Source organism: Grampus griseus, assembly GCF_964374135.1.
Source record: "Grampus griseus genome assembly, chromosome: 5".
NCBI classification, from domain to species: Eukaryota; Metazoa; Chordata; class Mammalia; order Artiodactyla; family Delphinidae; genus Grampus; species Grampus griseus.
In genome coordinates, this window is record NC_138998.1 from 95,247,674 (window position 1) to 95,268,040 (window position 20,367).

Here is a 20,367-nt window from a genome sequence, read left to right on the forward strand (position 1 = left end):
CTCAGAACTTTGACTGCTGTGGCCCGGGTTCAATCCCTGGTCGAGGAACTAAGATCCCACAAGCTGCATGGCACGGCCAAAAATAAAAAAAATAAACATAACAAGGAGATGGAAATTCCTTGGGAATTTTCCTAGGGAATTTTCTTCCTAAGTTTTTACTAGATTCACTCTTTGTTGTCAGTATGGCTACCAGCAGTTCTTTATTTTCAGGGAGTAAAAATAATCACGTGTTTGAAGATGAATTTTTTCAGTACCTGATGTCTTGTTATCCTCAGTTAAGGGGGTTATAATCATGAATGACTGTACCATATCACAAAAACATAATCATACCTTCTTGTTGTTTGCTGGATTTGGCAAAGTAAAAGTCAGCCACTGTCTGTCGTAATCTAATGGGGAAAAATGGGTAGCTGGTTTTATTAGGAGGACTGGGAATATATTTTGGCATCTATGTAGATTAATTCATGGTAAACTCTATTTTTAGGATTAACTAAAGTTAAAGGATCAGAAGATTTTCTTTCTGTTGATCCACTGCCTTCAAGCCCATTTAGTCGTCCTATGCCAAAAGAAATAATACCATCCATGGAAGACTCTGGGGTGTCTTTGACATCCTCACCATATCCGGTCTCCTCTGTCACATTCGATATTCTTGCTAAAGAAGTAACTACGCCTTTTGGCATGGACTCTTTGGCCTCCAAAGTCAAAGGCCAATTAGAAGCGAGCACTTGGATGCCAGACACATCTATGGAGAAAGAGTTCATATTTGAGAGTGGTTTAGGTTCAGGGTCTGGGCAAAAGGTAGGTCTGATTACTTGGCCATGGAGCAAGACTTCATTAGAGAAGAGCACTGAACCATTTTCCAAGTCATGGCTTGAAGTTGAGGATTCAGAGGATTTACTTTTGCCAACTGAGGATACAGATGAGAAACTAGTTATAGATGACAGAATAGATTCCATAGATCAAAGTACTGAGCATTCAAAATATGGGCATTTTGATAGATCCACAAACTTTGCAGAGGATGAGACCCTTGGTGGACCTACTGTGTCCATCTTTGCAGAGACCACAACTCAATCTGCATCTCCAGTTCTATCCAAGCACACATCAGAAGTACCTGACATTGACTATTATTCAATTACCAAATCACCTCCTCTACTGACATCTGCAGCAATCTCTGCTTCTACTGATAAACCAATTCAAGAAGAACCCTTTCTAAAGGAGGATATGGAACAAACTACAGAGTCATCCAACCGTGAATGGTTTGACAGCAAGATTTCAGTAGTGAAGCCAGATGTGCAACCTTTGTGGACCATATTGCCAGAATCAGATGTAGTTTGGGTAAGAACTTCTTCCCTAGAGAAACTGTCCAGAGACACATTGGCAAGTACACCACAGAGTACTGACAAGCTCTGGTTGAAAGCTTCCATGACACAGTCTACCAAATTGCCTTCAACCACAAGTTCCACCCTGCTGGAAGATGAAGTCATTATGGGCGTACAGGATATTTCATTAGAATTGGACCAGATAGGCACAGATTACTATCATCCTGAGCTAATCCCAGAGGAAAATGGCAAGGTTGGTGGTTATGTGGAAATGTCTACAAGTATTCACTCCACAGAGATGGCTATTGTGGCTCAGCCAACAAAAAGTGAAGACTTGAGTCATACCCAAGCCGCAGGAGCTTTGGTGGTTTTCTTCAGCCTCAGAGTGACTAACATGATGTTTTCAGAAGATCTGTTTAATAAAAACTCTTTGGAGTATAAAGCCCTGGAGCAAAGATTCTTAGAACTGGTAAGCATAAGAAGTGAAATACAGGCATTAGTGAATAATCGTGTGAACCACCCCTCTTTCCCCCCAGAGCATAAGATCTGAGCCAAGGAAAGTGTGGTCTGCTATGGATTTTCATTTCCTATCATCTACAAATACTGTAATGGCCTAGGGTTCATAGGAAAATAATGAGACAGGTGGTTACAAGAAACGGAAAACACAAAATGGTATGAGCCACACTTGGATATTGTATTCTTGGCTATTGTAACTTAGATACTGGATATTGTATTATATAATTTCTGGGACCGATACAAGTTTAAGATTTATATTCACATTTTATTGTGAGACCAGTGCTTTGTGGGTACCTGTAATGCCTTCACTGTCACGATCCTTTAGTGAAACAGAATAAACTCTCGGATGTCTAAAACTGTCTGTGAGTTCCATGGGGTTCCTAAATAACACTGAAACCTCATGACTCGCAAATAATTCACAATTCATACTTTTGTTGATGAACAGTTTAAATAACATAAATAGAATACAATTTGGAAAAGTGGAGGGGTTCATCTTTGTTTTCAGTATGTATTGAACAAAATGCAAAACTTTGTCAATAAACTGACCAATTTTTGTGTATTGTAGCTGGTTCCCTATCTCCAGTCAAATCTCACTGGGTTCCAGAATTTAGAAATCCTGAACTTCAGAAATGGCAGTATTGTGGTGAACAGCCGAATGAAGTTCGCCAAGTCTGTCCCTCCTAATGTCACCAATACTGTATACGTGATTCTGGAAGACTTTTGCACCACTGCTTACCAAACCATGAACTTGGCTATTGATAAATACTCCCTCGATGTGGAATCAGGTAATGATATTAAATACTATGGTGGTTTCTTAGTGGAACCTAGTTATTATTCTTGTGTATTTTCTTCTACAATGAGTCAAGATGAATTCAATACTTATAGGTAAAAGAGTACTATGTCTGACAAATTTTCCACGTCTTGATAATTAGTAAAATATCTCTTCCAAGGATGTCAATATCATTCTCTTTTCAAAAGGATTGTCCACACTTGTCTTTACATGTTCCTCCCATTTCCTTTTCTACCTGCTGTATCTGGCTCTCTATTTTACTTATCCATGGATCTGTTCTTATTACATCTCTACGCTGCCAAGCCCAATAGCTTTGGCCTTTCTTGCCTTCTATGTTATTTTCCTACGTTGTTTTATCAATTTCCATTATTGTAAGCCTAATATAAATGTCAGTAGCTCTCCACATTTCTATATGCAGATCAGACTTATCTTCTGAGCTCCAGAATCAATATGTAACTATGTACTTGATTATCTCAACTTGGATATATACTATGTATATCAAGCTCAGACTAAGCCCTTAGGCTAAGACTGAGCCCTTGTTTTCCATATCTGCATACCTTCCAACTAAATTTACCTCTCTCAGCTTTACTATCTTGATAAATGGAAGCTGTATCCACTCAGCTACTGAAGCCAGAAACCTGGAAAGTCATTCTGATATCTCAGTTTCCATCACCCCTTTCAGTCACTCACAAACTGACATTGATTCTGAATTCTAAATATATTCAAATCTATGTGTTTTTCTCTGTCTTCACTTCCCCTACTTTAGGCCAAGCCATCATCATCTCTCATTTGGACCAGTTTCTCTACTACCTCTCTTTTTCCCTCACTCCCATACCTTCCCATTCATTCTCCAGACAGTAGCCAGGGTGCTCTTTCTAAATAATCAGATTATTTCACTTTTCTGCTTGAAATACTTTCAATGCCTGCCTGGTTCAGTAGCCACAAGCCTGGTCCCTATCTTCTTCCCCAGTATCGTCCAATGAAACTAACTTCTTTTCTCACTATGTTCTAGTCAAACTAGCTCGTTTTGGGTTCCTTAGATTTCCAAAACTTATCTTGACTTGAAGCTTTTTGCACATACTGTCTTTTTTGCCTGAATCTCTTCCCCTCTTGGCTGACTTCTGCTTACCCTTTATGCCTCAGTTCAAATGTCTCTTCCTCAGGACTTTCACTGATTCACCCATAATCTAGGTTGGTTCTTTTCCCTCTGTAGAGTTTATAACTATTGTAATCATGATAACTTATGCACATACTTGCTAAATAGCTATTTTGCCCAGTTGAACTGTCCACAAGGACTGAGACTTTATTTTATTAACCATTTGGTAGCCAAAACCTCGCACAGTGTCTTGCATGTAGAATGTACTCAAAAATATTGTGAATGAGTGAAATGAACCATTGTTTTAATTTGGAAGACTTGGATGCAGAGGGTACTGCTGGATCCTCAAACCTTTGTTCTTTTTTACCTTCTATATACCGGAGGACAGTGGTTTTGAGTAGGAGTAAGGTGGAATGTCTGGGTTTGTATTTCTCCAGTGCTTTTCACTCTCAGACTGGTTTGGAAGCCAGCCCTATTCTTTAACCAGGAAAGAAGCAAACATTCTTTCCTTTGAAATCCTTGAAGGACCGTTATTCACTGAAAGTGAGGAAAATGATTTAGCTAATCCCCCTATAGCCAAATCTTTTGCCACTTGAGTTCTTTAAGGACATTTGCACATTCTTTGCCATGTGGTGTAGTGGAAGAAGCAATTAATTATAATTTGGAAGGCCTGATTTCTTGCCTCTGCTCTGCCATTTATTATTTGTGTGATCCTAGATGAGCTGTTTTATCTCTGAGCCTTACTCCCTCATATAGCAAATGGGGATAATGTTACCTGGCCTGTGTATTTCATGGGGCTATTCTAAGGATTAAACAAATAGCATGTATAAAAACATTTGACTAGCCATACAAATGCAAGCAGTGATGATTATAAAACTTTTGCAAAAGTCTACCCACTTCTTCTTTTTTTTTTTGTGGTACGCAGGCCTCTCACTGTTGTGGCCTCTCCCGTTGCGGAGCACAGGCTCCGGACGTGCAGGCCCAGCAGCCCTGGCTCACGGGCCCAGCCGCTCCGCGGCACATGGGATCTTCCCGGACCGGGGCACGAACCCGTGTCCCCTGCATCGGCAGGCGGACTCTCAACCACTGTGCCACCAGGGAAGCCCTACCCACTTCTTTTTAAAGGGAAGTACATAAATAAGTGCATTTACCTCAATTTTGTATGTAACTCACATGTCAGCTCTATGCCAAATCATCCAGGTTTGTAGGGTCACCTTGTTCCTTAATATTCAAATGAATTTGCATTAGTCTCTCCCGTGTGCAGTGTAAAACCTGCATCCATGGCCCTCAACCCCTAATATCTCTAGGAATTATCAGGGAACTTAACTGTCTCTTAATCATCTCCAGCTCTGATTTCCTTCTGCTGGATTTCCAATCTCACATTTGTCTTGACCCTTGTGGTTGTTCTTTATGTTAATCCAACACAGATCATGGTCCCATGTTTTTACTTTCCCAAAGTACCTCTAACACAAGGCAGTTGATTCCATCAGATATTTGTTGATGATATGAGGGTGATGGAGGAATTTTTATTGTAGCACAGGAGATTACTGTCGGGTGTAAATATCCAAAAATTTCTCAGCCACCCTTTCAAGGGTGTCTTTTAATGGACAATTTTTTCTCCAGGACTAAGTCAGCTACCATGTTACTCTGGCCACTCTGGCTGTATTTCCAGACCTTCTTCACATTTCCTCTACTCTCATTCTCCGGGACCCGTCAATCCTTCTCTTAGCCTGTCCCTGGAAAACCAGAGTGTAATTCCTTCTACAGTTTAGATCCCTGTCTCCCATCCCAAGATTAGCTCCAAGTCTACCTTTGTTTTCCCATAAAGTCATTAAAGTACTCTTCCAAACAAAGAGCTATCTATTCTGGGCCTCCACCTTTAACCTGCACAAAAGACTAAAATACAACTTTAAAACTCCAGTCTTTTATTCACATGATTAAAATATTGGTCTTGGTCTCTCTCCTTGATCCGGGATCAAAAGGGAAGCATGTATCTTTTTCCTCTTATGGATTCTGTTTTTCCTTTCCCTAGACACTCACCCACACCCATGGAATGGTCACAAAGTTTTAGAATTTTTAAATAGAATTTTCCTATTTCTTGTATATTTTTAGTTAAAAGCCTTCAGATTAAACTATTATTTTATCTGAAGGTTGGCTAAAGATAAGACTGACTTGTCTCTTGCTTAATTTGTTTTAACATGTAGTGTCTCAGAAATTCTTGAATTTCCATCAACAAAGGGGGACTGTGCAATATCATCCTTCCCACCCCCTATATACACTTATGTACCTCACTGCTAGGCCAGGATTAGATTATTTTCTGATTAAAAAGTCACAGAATGAATACCAGGGTAAGGATGTGAAGACTTAGGAAATACACAGTCGAATCCTGCTGTGTATTTCCCTTGTAGAAACCGCCATCTGTCAGCACATTTGTGTGCTCTTCTTGTTATATGAGCATCTTATTATTGGTCTCCTGTATTAGTTTCCTAGGGCTGCTGTAACAAAGGACCACAAACTGGGTGGCTTCTAACAACAGAAATTTATTCTCTCATAGTTCTGGAGGCTAGAAATCCAAATCAAGGTGTTGGCAGAGCCGTGTTCCCTCTGAAAGCTCTGGGAAAGAATCCTATCTTGCCTCTTCCTAGCTTCTGGTGTTCACCAGCAATCCTTGACACTCCTTGGCTTATAGATGCATCACTCCAATCTCTGCTTCTGTCTTTATATGGCCTTCTTCACTGTGTGTCTGTGTCTCTGTGTCCAAATTGCCCTCTTCTTATAAGGACACCAGTTATTGGACTAGCAGTAACCTAATCCCGTATGACCTCATCTTAACTTGATTACATTTACAAAGACCCTATTTCCGAATAAAGTCATATTCTGAGGTTCTGGGTGGATATGAATTTTGGGAGGATACTATTCAACCCAGTATCTCTCCCCATTCCTACATAGGGCTAAGAAAGATCAGCCGCAGAGATCCTACAAACTCCAAGGCCACAGATTCGTGCAAAATGTCTTTAATTTTCACAGTAGCAAGGAAATCATTGACTCCGAGAGCAATATTAATTTATCTGGAATATCTGGAAACTGAGAGACTATGCTCTTTGTTTTTTAACCTCCCCTTTGTCTTCTGGCTAATTCTTATGCTTTTTCATACAGATGAGTTTATGGGTCATTTACAGTTATTTCCTCTTTTTGTGGTATCTTTGTCACCATTTGCAATTCAGAGATTGTCACTGACCAGTGAAGAACATACAGTGGAACCATGGTAGGATGGAAGGCCCATCCGTGGTCAATGTCTTTTATCATTTTTGACTGGTTTGTGTGTCCTAATTAATTTTAAAAAATCTCACTTTCTCTCATCCCATCAATGAAAAATGAAATTACTGAAGCTAAAATACTGTTGGGAATGGCCTGAGGAGGTGCAGGGCTGATTTGTTTTTCTGACATTAGCTGTCACTAATCTCCAATGTTCTTAGGCTGCTCTTATTGGGCTATACGCATCCCTGAGGCTTCCACCAGTTCTTCTCTGGATACTGTCTCTCCATCCATGTTCTCGGTGGGGTGGGCTGGGGGTGGGGCATGTAGCATCATGTGCAGCGTGGAGGAGGGTGACAGAAGGATAAGGTTGGTGGAAATGAACGGTACATGAAAACTGTTTAATTTAGATCTACAGTTACATGGATTTTAAAGCTTCTACATGCTTCCTACATAAAACAGGTAGAGGCTCACCCAGGTCATTGGGTTTTATGGTTTGGCTCTGAGTTTCAGAGAAATTTGACAAAAGCTCATCAATCAAGGATGAATCAGAAATTTTTTGTGGTGTGGATGGTGGTGTTGTATTTCAGTGATTCAGGAAGGGGATTGGATGTTCACGGTACTTTGGATGGGGGAGCCGTAGTGGAGGGGTTTCATGTACCCCAATTCCTGTGTTTTGCCTTTCCTTGTATCGTTTTCTGGTTTGCTTGATGTTTTAGGTGATCAAGCCAACCCTTGCAAGTTTCAAGCATGCAATGAATTTTCCGAGTGTTTGGTCAACCCCTGGAGTGGAGAAGCAGAGTGCAGATGCTACCCTGGGTACCTGAGTGTGGAAGAACTGCCCTGTCAGAGTCTCTGTGACCTACAGCCCGACTTCTGCTTGAATGATGGAAAGTGTGACATCATGCCTGGGCATGGGGCCATTTGTAGGTATGCTATAGTTAGAGATTTTGGCTTCACAAGATTAGAGATACTTCCTCTGAAGAAAAGGGATCTGCGCCTATGATGTTAGGATGATCACAGCAATATTTATTATAGAAGTTATATCTAGGAAATAGATCGGTGCCATCGAGTCCTCCTGTGAGGACTGAGTCAGTTCATAGGCCTGAATTATACCCAGTTCAGTGGGTTATTTTATCTCATGCTCTTAGGGAGCTGTAAGAAAAACATTGCCTAGTGTCCTACGGAGAGTACTTAGAGTAGTTGGGGATTTTTGTGTTATGGTTCTTAGTGGTGATAACAAGGCAATTGGTGATCAAATTAGGTTTAGGCATATGATTGACACTTTACACTGTATCTGAAACAGAGGAGTTTTATTGTTCTATTTGAATTATGTTCTTAACAGCTTTGGGCTGCTCTTAGTCCTACTGAATATTCAAAAATAAAGAAAAGCAAGTATTTAAAATTGTGACAAATATATTTTAAGTATCTAAGATCTATTTTTTAAAGGTAGAACCAAAGAAAATGCAGCAGGCAAATGAGCAGATTCAGGTAGCCTTCCCTGGTCACTCCCCTTAAAAAGAGCAGAGCAAATCAACCTCCCAACCACATCCAACCAAAGTCACATGGTGTGAAAGGAGAGAATGCTGAGAATAAGCCAGGGAAACATCAATAAGAGGACAATTTGAGAATTTCAAAAAGGGCAAATGTTGGCATGGATGCCAAAAACAGAAGAAATAGTTGGAAATGACTCACACTTTTCTATGTGTAAAGTTTAGCTAGAAAACTAAGAGGAAAAATAGTCTCTTGATTTCCAGAGAAATGAATATGATTTTGAAAAGCAGTGATTGCTGCTCTGGGAATTGAAGATATTTTTGCACAAGTGGGTGGCCTTGTGGTTTGGAGGATCTCTGCAGTGTGATGGAAGGACGTGAGGAGTCTAGGGACCTGGGTTCTAGACCAGCTCTGTTGCTGACTAATTGTGTGATCCAACACCAGTCGTTATCCTTCCTGGGCCTGTTTTTCATTATCCATAAATAAGGAAGTTGACTTTCTTTAAGTCTAGTTAGTCTTTTATTCAGTCTTTACAAGTAGTCATTGAGGACCTCCTGGGTCTGTGCCAGGTCTCATGCATAGCCTTAAATCTTACCATTTAACCTCTTTACTGAAGCTTCATGTGGTCAGCATTTATTTCTCTACCTGTTCTCGGTCCCACTGTAGGTTCTGCTGTTACTTGTTACTTTCAGCAGAGTGATTCCATTTTGGGGCTTGGTCACTTCTCGTTCCAGGTGCCGGGTGGGCGAGAACTGGTGGTATCGAGGTGAGCACTGTGAGGAGTTTGTGTCCGAGCCCTTGGTGATAGGCATCACCATCGCCTCCATGGTTGGACTTGTCCTCATTTCTTCTGCTTTCGTCTTCTTCCTCATCAGGACTCTTCAAGCTCGATATGTTAGGAGAGAAAGAGAGAGACCCTTCAGGTAAGTACGGAAAATTGCTCTCTGATTGACTAAAATATTCCTTTTATTCATTCATTTTGTACTTCCTGTGTGCCAAATACTGGAAAGGATCAGCGTGGAGGGGAGAGGGCTATAAAGTTGAATAAAGACAGGGTCCCTGTCCTCAAAGTGTGTCAGATTGGAAACAAACATAAGCAACAGTTTGAACACGCTGCTAGGGTGCCTAGATGAAGAATGAATTTGTTTTGCCTAGGGGAGGACATCTTAGAAGTTCTAATGATGGCTATGGTATTTAGCTGGACCAAAGAGTAGATGTTTGCTGCAGGGGGTGGGTGGGAGACGTTCTAGCTAGTTGCATGAACATTAGCACAGTCGGAGAGGCACGCATGAATCTCACTGCACACTGAAGGTCACGGTGGGGGAGGGGTTGGAAGGGCGATAGAGATGAGGGGAGGCCCTACGTGAGGACCAGATCTGTTAGTTCCTTCCCCTTTGGCTCATTCCAGTGGTAATTAGCCAGACTTTAAATCTAGATAAGAATCTGACAAGAAATGGAATCTGGTTCTCTTTTTAGTTGAGCATAGCTTCATTAACAAAGGAAATAAAACTGGTTCTACTTGCTAGACTAAGCGATCCAAGGACCTTTTGAGTTGTAATATGATCACAATCCCGGGCTGTACTTTGTTTCTGTGCTTCCAGGTCTGCTTCGGGTCTAGGTTACCTCCCCTCATCCTCTGGCTTAGGCCCAGGAGACACCTCTCCTAGGTTCCTAGAGCACCCAGGACATAATTCCATATTGTTCTTATACTTTGTATTGGGTCTGACTTTGCATTAGACCGCAGTCTCATTCTGGAGAGATTCCAACAATTCTTTGTACCATCAGCATCTAGAATGTTCCTAGGCATATAATCAATGCTCAGCACATATTTGTAGACCTGAAATGAATTTAACTGAAGCCCATTCTCCCCTGTATTTCTATTTCTAGTAGATTCTTTGTGTGGTTTATCTACCCTGGGAATAATGGAGCTGTATTCATTTAATGAAATACTATTGGCAGACACATTTCCCCATCAGCATTTATTGGGTGCCAGGCACTGTGGGGCAAATAAAGATGAAGGAGACTTGGAACAGTTCCACAGGCACTTACCAGATAGTTGAGGAGATAATAATGATAACACGTGGTAAATAATTTTTGAGATTGATCTGGATATTTTTCACAGTCACCTCTCCTCGTCCCCCATTGGTATCCAGTTAGCCTCCTTTTCTTCCTCAACAGAAATCTTGCTCCAGGTTAATAGTCTTCCAAGTAGTTGAGCATCCAACGAAGAACCTGATTCAATCATACTTTTCTTTTTGTGGCTCCAGCAGGCAGCCTGACAGCCTCTCGTCTGTGGAAAGAGCTGTAAAGCACAACCCCGTGTTTGAAAGTCACGGGGCTGATCTCGAGCAGTACGAAGGACCCTACCCTCAGCGGCCCTTCTACAGCTCCACAGGCAGAGAGATGATTGCTGGTCTGAGCAGGGAAGAAATCAGACAAATGTATGAGAACAGTGAGCTTTCCAGAGAGGTAGGAAACTTGGTTTTTCTGTTGCTGCTCTTCTGGGTGTGTGTGTGTGTGTGTGTGTGTGTGTGTGTGTGTGTGTGTACAGTAGGTTGCAAGAAAGGTTGAAAATTATTTCATGATTAGTTTTTTACCTCATGCTATCTCCCAGTCGATGTGATATGTAGAGGGTATACAATTCTGCGCTGTCCTTATTTCCCACCCAGTGGGTCCTTTATCATTAATAGCAAATGCTCTCTCCCTCCACCCCCCCTCCTTAGAAATATATGTCTGGGTATTCAGAGCAGTTCATGTAGTAGCCACACCTTCCATTTTTCTGAAAAGGCCATTGTTTTCTATAGCTCTCCCCTGGATAGTTCAGAAAGCCACAATCTCTTATAAAAATTAGACCTCTTTTTTAAAAAGCTGTTAAAGTTTTTCTAATGCAATGTAGAAAAACTTTCTTTTCCTTTTCTTTCTTCTTCTTTTTTTTTTTAAAGGAAATTCAAGAAAGAATGAGAATTTTGGAACTGTATGCCAGGGATCCTGAGTTTGCAGCTTTTGTGAGAGAACATCAAATGTAAGCGTTAAGTTTGCCTTAGAGTTAGTGCCACAAGCATGAATACTTAATTCCTGTCCCTGTGACATGGGTTTTGTTGGTAACCAATGTTTGTTGAGTTCTTTTCAATTAATACACATCCACACAGATTACCTCATTTATTCCTCCTAATGCCTTTATAAGTTGAATGTTTCTTATTTAAGTTTATGAATGAGGAAAGGAAACCTCAAAAAGATGGAGGGACTTACTCAAGATCATGATGACAGCAAATGCCGGAGAAGATTGAAAACAAAGACACTCTGTTCTGGCCTAGAGCTCCCTGGCTCTGTCATATTTTCTTATTAATATAGATGTCACCCATTTGCGTAGCTGTAAATCCTCACATATTTTAACATATACTTCCTTTTCCATCTCTGTAGATACTTTAAAGTATGCTTTGAATGAGACAAATCTCATTAAAGTGTGTCCCTTGCTTTTATTAAGTTCATCTTTTCTTTTTTTAAAAAAAAAATTGGGAGGGGGCTATAGTTGTTTTACAATGTTGTGTTAGTTTCTACTGTACAGCGAAGTGAAGTAGAGTTCCCTGTGCTATACAGCAGGTTCATTTTACTTTTCAATCTACCTTTTTCCATTACTTTTTTTAGCATGCATTTTGGGCAAGTGTCTGTAGTTTTTTTCCCCTGTTCCTCAGGATCCATAACCAGACTTAGGTTACAAAAATACAATAATCTTGTAAAGAGAACATTTATAGATGTTACTTGAGTGTAGTGGGTGGGATTATAATTTGGCTTTGATATTTGGTCCTACAGCTGCCCTCACAAAGGTGCTTCCTCATGGATGGGTCTCACCCAGGCCAGGTGATGGCACCAGGTTTTTAGAAGAGAGAAACCAGAGCAATTCATGCCTGCTTATAGCAGAAATTGATAAAGGGTCAGGATAACACATGTGGTTCTGATTGGAACCTCTGCCCCTTTGTTCCAAATCCCCTTTTTCTGATAGACAGCCCCTCATGCATGGTTCCTCTGATAGGAAGGGACAAATTGACATCAAAGGAAACTAAAGAAGACGGTTTTCTAATTCCATTTGCATGGTAGAGACTCCTTTAAACATCTGACTTATTAGCCCATGGGAGTTGCTGCCAACCTTGCTTGAATGCTATCAGAGCAATATTACTGGGACTCTGCCTTTTAGACCAGGATACCTGCTTATCTCGGCATCTCTAGCCAGCAGATGGCCTATGGCTCCACTTCCGTGGTATCCAATAGAAAGAACGTGACTGATGTTTTTTATCTTTCCTAAGCCCCTCAGAGCCATCTGCATTCCATGAATTACAAATGCATCTCATCTAGGCTAAGAAATCCAAAGAAAGGATCCAGGAGAGCCTAATTAGGGACAGACAGATGGACTACATGTTTCACTTTCTTCTGGTAAACTGTTTGGCATTAAAATTATTTAAAAATTCATGTAACAAAGAAGATTTAAACAAGAAGATCCAGTGAAACAAAAGAATGTTCACACAGACACTATAAGGGGGTTGTTCACAGTGGGAAGATGGCATTGAAAAAATGTTAGGTACATAATCCATACAACATTTTCAGTTTTCACATAGTCCGGAGTTTTCATCTACCAGTAGCTCAAGAAAATATTAATGGGGAACATATGTTTATGTATGACTGATTCACTTTGTTATAAAGCAGAAACTAACACACCATTGTAAAGCAATTATACCCCAATAAAGATGTTAAAAAAAAAAAGAAAATATTAATGGGCTTGATTTAGGATTCAGTAAAAGTATTACATAGTCTCTGTAGATTGGATTCTTTTTTTTTAACTTAGCAAAGCACAGGACAGCTTTCCTGCAAAGAAAGAAGGTATTGGTGATTTTAGGACTATAGCTTGATGATATATTACAACAAAAGTGCATTTCAGTACATTCTGGATTTTTTCCAATTAATTCCTCTTTGTTTTTTTCATGGCAGGGAAGAGCTTTAACCAAAACTATTTTGCAACTGATTAGAAGCCTAGAGAAGATGGAGATCACTCACTACCTACGTCATATAATTAACTTGGTTTTGGAACTCTGTTGAAAGAAGCGTTTTCTATCAAAAAAATTAAATTTGGGACACATATTTTTTTCTAGTTTAAAATTTTAGAATATAGTAAGAGATGTGATGGTTTTTATACCCACAAAGACCAAAAGCTGTACTTAAAGGGAATCAAAACTGTATGGGGCTTCCCTGGTGGCACAGTGATTAAGAATCCACCGGTCAATGCAGGGGACATGGATTCGAGTCCTGGTCTGGGAAGATCCCACATGCTGCGGAGCAATGAAGCCCGTACACCACAACTACTGAGCCTGCTCTCTAGAACCCGCAAGCCACAACTACTGAGCCCATGTGCCACAACTACTGAAGCCTGTGCGCCTAGAGCCCATGCTCCGCAACAAGAGAAGCCACCGCAATGAGAAGCCCACGCACCGCAATGAAGAGTAGCCCCCATTCGCCGCAACTGGAGAAAGCCCACGCACAGCAACAAAGACCCAATGAAGCCAAAAATAAATAAATAAATAAATATGTTTTAAGGGTATTTGTTCACATTTATGTGCCCTAAAGTCCCATTTACTTTACATAATAAAACAAGTGCAGGTTTTACATGATTTTATTCCCACCTCTTCTTTTTTTTTTTCTGCAGTATCTGGTCATTATGGCTTGGCTGCTCCCCTCCCCCTGCCTTTTACCACATAGTAAATTTTAATATAGTTGAACGACGCTGACTTAATATTACTTCTGACAAAAAGATGTAAATTGCATAAATATTCTTTGTAGGCTCTCAAACCATGTTGGCTCAAATACGATACCTGATTTAGTTATTTACTTGCATGCTTGTTTTATAAGTTTGCCTTCTTCCATTTCATGAGTTTTAGGCAGCTGGTATCTTTGTGTCATTTCCATGTTTTCAATAATGGATACTTTGACATCTATTAGCCCGTGAGTTGAATTTTCATTTTGAAATGGGAAAAGAAGGTAACATATTTACTCCATAAGAAAACTGCTGATTTAGGAGAATAAGTTATCTTTATTAAATTGAGATATTTTAGCCAAGAAAAATATGGGTCTTTTTTTTTTTCTCTTAAGATGTTTGTAACAATTCCCAGTAGGATGGGTGGGGCCAGCCTTTCAGATTTACAATCCAGCTGCAGTGAGTTATGCATCCTAGCTCATTCTATTCCCAAGTGTGCAATGAATGCAGAAAAATGGTGTGAAGGTCCCAATCCTAAAATCAGTTGCATTGTGTTCCACAGAAGATCCTGGCTGGAGGTGGGAAGTTGGGAGGGTACTAGAAAGTAATTGAAGTAACGAATCTACCTAGAAATTTTCTTGAGTCATGCATTTTGTAAAACCTTATACTGTCCCTATGAGTTAACAAGATACAGGTTAAATCACTCCCCTCGGGGTAATAAGACACAAGTTAGAACACACAATTTGTAGCTACAGCCAGGTTTAAATGATTCCTTACCCTGACTTTTTTTTCTTCACATATATAATTTCTTCTTTAGTGATTAAGGGAATAAATAGGAAAAATGTAACCATGATATCAGAGAATAAAGGTATAATTATTTATGTATTCAGACTGTGTGATGATTCTGAAGTGACCATAATATATGTTCAATGTGGAGTATGGATAATGAAGGATTTTTCTTTTTCATCTTGTTTATAATGACACTGTACATAAAGTATGGGTCAGATAAGCTCACGTTACTGTACTGTTTGCTTGAAATGCTCTAGTCTTAATACTAGCTAATTAGAAATAAAAATTTAACAGTCTTTATGTATATGAAAGGTTTTTTTTCTCATGTATATAACTGTGCCATTTTCATTATTAATAAACTTCTCTTTCAAGAATTTCCCTACATTCTTTTTGTCAATTAGAATAAAACATTGTAGATTGTAGCAGTAGTTCAGTTGTAATTACCACTCAAAGATACATCTACCCAATGTGAGCATGGTGTGGGAAAGATAATCATTCTTTGATTAACCTTTGTGTAGTGAGGATCTTGGAGAATTGGAGACAAACCCAGAGCCCGATTGTTGCCCCCAATTTTGTTGATAGTTAATAATGCTGAGTTATTATTTGGCCTCGCTTGAACTTTAGTCTTTTAAAGTCTTAGAAACTTTCATTTTTTCCTCATTTGCTTAAGGCAGGGGTGGAAGGAAAGCTGGATGGAGTTGATTAAAGAAAGATTAGGGGTGAGTAGCTAGCACCAGCTGTCTTGTAACAAGAGATGGAATTGGTGTCCTGTCTTAAAAGAGAACAAGAAGACATAAACGTGGTATAACAGCAGTATGATGCAAGTTTGCATGGGAAGGTCAGCTACCACTTACTTAAGCATCAGCATCAGAAACCTCAACTTTATGGGGTTTTTTTTCCCTACGTTTGCATGTTGTTTTGCTGGCAAGAGGCCGTGAGGAAGTCCTAAATGAGTCTTAGGAAAGAGAAGGATGGTCTTGATTTGACTCTAAAGGCTGTATTTAAAAAACACAAAGTTGGAGAAATGTGTCCAATAAATGCCTATTGATAGATTAATTAGTGACCTAATTTTAGAAGAAACAGTAATAACCCTGTTTTTAATAAGTCTGGTCAGGACAAGCCTGAGTTACTCTTAGGTCATGTGTTCACCACGCTGGTCCACTTTCTAGGTTCTTTGGAATGTATGTCTCTTCTGAGCTAGTCCTTGATGGACTGTGTCCCATGACGTTTAAGTTATCCTCTCACCAAAACACACACATATCTTGTGTTCCACTTTTTTTGTCTGTACAAATGAATCCATGCTAATATAATAATCAATATTAAGGAATCATGCTTTTGCAAGTAATATGAATATTGTATGTAGGATTTCTGGGAGTAATTTATTATTCCAAATGAATAACTCTGGCAGTATTGCACTCACCATGGCAGGTTTGGGGAAGAATCTGCATATTTTAAGCAGGTGGGCCTTTGAAGAAACCTCCAAAACCCCCCCCCCCTTATTTTATGCCTTTTTCTGTACCATTTATATGCTTCCACTCCACTATTCACCAAGGCTGTGTTGTAATTTTTTATTTATGTCAATGACCTCCCACTAAACTGAATTCTTTGATGTTGTGGCCATATCTTGCTCATTTACTATTCACGAAACCAAAGAGTGCTTGATGCAGAGTTGTTCTACAATATTTATTCAGTTAGCTTGAGATAATGGGTCATATGTGTTTAATGACTAGCAAGCAGATTTGGTGCAACTATGAGTGGTTTACAAACCATTTTAAAATAAGTAGTTTATAGAGATTTAAAAAGAATCCTAGGCTAGAGAGGGGGAAGATGGCGGAAGAGAAAGACGGGGAGATCACCTTCCTCCCCACAGATACATCAGAAATACATCTACACGTGGAACAACTCTTACAGAACACCTACTGAACGCTGGCAGGAGACCTCAGACCTCCCAAAAGGCAAGAAACTCCCCACGTACCTGGGTAGGGCAAAAGAAAAAACAGACAAAAGAATAGGGAGGGGACCTGCACCAGCAGGAGGGAGCAGTGAAGGAGGAAAGGTTCCACACACTAGAAGACCCTTCGCGGGCGGAGACTGCGGGTGGCAGAGGGGGAAAGCTTCGGAGCCGCGGAGGAGAGCACAGCAACAGGGGTGCGGAGGCCAAAGCGGAGAGATTCCCGCACAGAGGATCGGTGCCGACCGGCACTCACCAGCCCGAGACGCTTGTCTGCTCACACGCCGGGGTGGGCGGGGCTGGGAGCTGAGGCTCGGGCTTTGGTCGGAGCGCAGGAAGAGGACTGGCGGCGTGAACACAGCCTGCAGGGGGTTAGTGCGCCACGGCTAGCCAGGAGGGAGTCCGGGGAAAAGTCTGGACCTGCCGAAGAGGCAAGAGCCTTTTTCTTCCCTCTTTGTTTCCTGGTGCGCAAGGAGAGGGGATTAAGAGCGCCGCTTAAAGGAGCTCCAGAGACGGGTGTGAGCCGCGACTAACAGCGCTAACCTCAGAGACGGGCATGAGACGCTAAGGCTGCTGCTGCCGCCACCAAGAAGCCTGTGTGCGAGCACAGGTCACTCTCCACACCCCCTCCCGGGAGCCTGTGCAGCCCGCCACTGACAGGGTCCCGGGATCCAGGGACAACTTCCCCGGGAGAACGCACGGCGGCTCAGGCTGGTGCAACGTCATGCCGGCCTCTGCCGCCGCTGGCTCGCCCCGCATTCCATGCCCCTCCCTCCCCCCCCCCCCCCCCCCCCCCGGCCTGAGTGAGCCAGAGCCTCCGAATCAGCGGCTCCTTTAACCACTTCTTGTCTGAGCAAAGAACAGACGCCCTCAGGCGACCTACACGCAGAGGCGGGGCCAAATCCAAACCTGAATCCCTGGAGCTGTGCGAGCAAAGAAGAGAAAGGGAAATTTCTCCCAGCAGCCTCAGGAGCAGCGGATTAAATCTCCACAATCAACTTGAGGTACCCTGCATCTGTGGAATATCTAAATAGACAACGAATCATCCCAAATTGAGGAGGTGGACTTTGAGAGCAAGGTATATTATTTTTTCCCCTTTTCCTCTTTTGGTGAGTGTGTATGTGTATGCTTCTGTGTGAGATTTTGTCTGTATAGCTTTGCTTTCACCATTTGTCCTAGGGTTCTGTCCGTCCATTTTTTTTTTTTAACTTAAAAAAATTTTTTTTAATAATTATTTTTTATTTTAATAAATTTATTTTATTTTATCTTACTTTATTTTATCCTCTTTCTTTCTTACTTTCTTTCTACTTTTTCTTACTTTTATTCTGAGCCATTTGGATGAAAGGCTCTTGGTGTTGCAGCCTGGAGTCAGTGCTGTGCCTCTGAGGTGGGAGAGCCAAGTTCAGGACACTGGTCCACAAGAGACCTCCCAGCTCCACGTAATAACAAATGGCGAAAATCTCCCAGAGATCTCCATCTCAACACCAACACCCAGCTTCACTCAACGACCAGCAAGCTACCGTGCTGGACACCCTATGCCAAACAACTAGCAAGACAGGAACACAACCCCACCCATTAGCAGAGAGGCTGCCTAAAATCATAATAAGTCCACAGACACCCCAAAACACACCACCAGACGTGGACCTGCCCACCAGAAAGACAAGATCCAGCCTCATCCACCAGAACACAGGCACTAGTCCCCTCCACCAGGAAACCTACACAACCCACTGAACCAACTTTAGCCACTGAGGACAGACACCAAAAACAACGGGAGCTACGAACCTGCAGCCTGCAAAAAGGAGACCCCAAACACAGTAAGATAAGCAAAAGGAGAAGATAGAAAAACACACAGCAGATGAAGGAGCAAGATAAAAACCCACCAGACCTAACAAATGAAGAGGATTGGCAGTCTACCTGAAAAAGAATTCAGAATAATGATAGTAAAGATGATCCAAAATCTTGGAAATAGAATAGACAAAATGCAAGAAACATTTAACAAGGACCTAGAAGAACTAAAGATGAAACAAGTAATGAAGAACAACACAATAAATGAAATTACAAATACTCCAGGAGGGATCAATAGCAGAATAACTAAGGCAAAAGAACGGATAAGTGACCTGGAAGATAAAATAGTGGAAATAACTACTGCAGAGCAGAATAAAGAAAAAAGAAGGAAAAGAACTGAGGACAGTCTCAGAGACCTCTGGGACAACATTAAACGCAGCAACATTCGAATTATAGGGGTTCCAGAAGAAGAAGAGAAAAAGAAAGGGACTGAGAAGATATTTGAAGAGATTATAATTGAAAACTTCCCTAATATGGGAAAGGAAATAGTTAATCAAGTCCAGGAAGCACAGAGAGTCCCATACAGGATAAATCCAAGGAGAAATACGCCAAGACACATATTAATCAAACTGTCAAAAATTAAATACAAAGAAAACATATTAAAAGCAGCAAGGGGAAAACAACAAATAACACACAAGGGAATCCCCATAAGGTTAACAGCTGATCTTTCAGCAGAAACTCTGCAAGCCAGAAGGGACTGGCAGGACATATTTAAAGTAATGAAGGAGAAAAAGCTACAACCAAGATTACTCTACCAAGCAAGGATCTCATTCAGTTTCGATGGAGAAATTAAAACTTTTACAGACAAGCAAAAGCTGAGAGAGTTCATCACCCCCAAACCAGCTTTACAACCAATGCTAAAGGATCTTCTCTAGGCAAGAAACATAGGAGAAGGAAAAAACCTATAATAACAAACACAATTAAGGAAATGGGAATAGGAACATACATATCGATAATTACCTTAAATGTAAATGGATTAAATGCTCCCACCATAAGACACAGACTAGCTGAATGGATACAAAAACAAGACCCATATATATGCTCTATACAAGAGACCCACTTCAGACCTAGAGACACATACAGACTGAAAGTGAGGGGATGGAAAAAGATATTCCATGCAAATGGAAACCAAAAGAAAGCTGGAGTAGCAATTCTCATATCAGACAAAATAGATTTTAAAATAAGGAGTATTACAAGAGACAAAGAAGGACACTACATAATGATCAAAGGATCGATCCAAGAAGAAGATATAACAATTGTAAATATTTATGCACCCAACATAGGAGCACCTCAATACATAAGGCAAATATTAACAGCCATAAAAGGGGAAATCGACAGTAACACGTTCATAGTAGGGGACTTTAACACCCCACTTTCACCCATGGACAGATCATCCAAAATGAAAATAAATAAGGAAACACAAGCTTTAAATGATACATTAAACAAGATGGACTTAATTGATATTTATAGGACATTCCATCCAAAAACAACAAAATACACATTTTTCTCAAGTGCTCATGGAGCATTGTCCAGGATAGGTCATACCTTGGGTCACAAATGAAATCTTGGTAAATT

General features: G+C 40.8%; 1 protein-coding gene across 1 annotated transcript in view; it reads left to right on the top strand.

Annotated features, from left to right (window-relative positions):
* The window catches only part of IMPG2 (interphotoreceptor matrix proteoglycan 2), a gene marked incomplete at its 5' end in the record, with an annotated part of 72,530 nt that extends 57,200 nt beyond the window's left edge, over nucleotides 1–15,330 (top strand). Inside the window, 7 exons of the mRNA XM_082655590.1 lie at nucleotides 482–1,785; nucleotides 2,398–2,617; nucleotides 7,693–7,903; nucleotides 9,202–9,390; nucleotides 10,735–10,936; nucleotides 11,410–11,489; nucleotides 13,448–15,330. Of these exons, the coding sequence (XP_082511716.1) occupies nucleotides 482–1,785; nucleotides 2,398–2,617; nucleotides 7,693–7,903; nucleotides 9,202–9,390; nucleotides 10,735–10,936; nucleotides 11,410–11,489; nucleotides 13,448–13,460 (2,219 nt within the window). The 3' untranslated portion in view covers nucleotides 13,461–15,330. The remainder of the gene's footprint in view (nucleotides 1–481; nucleotides 1,786–2,397; nucleotides 2,618–7,692; nucleotides 7,904–9,201; nucleotides 9,391–10,734; nucleotides 10,937–11,409; nucleotides 11,490–13,447) is intronic.
* Between the last annotated feature and the right edge of the window lie 5,037 nt (nucleotides 15,331–20,367).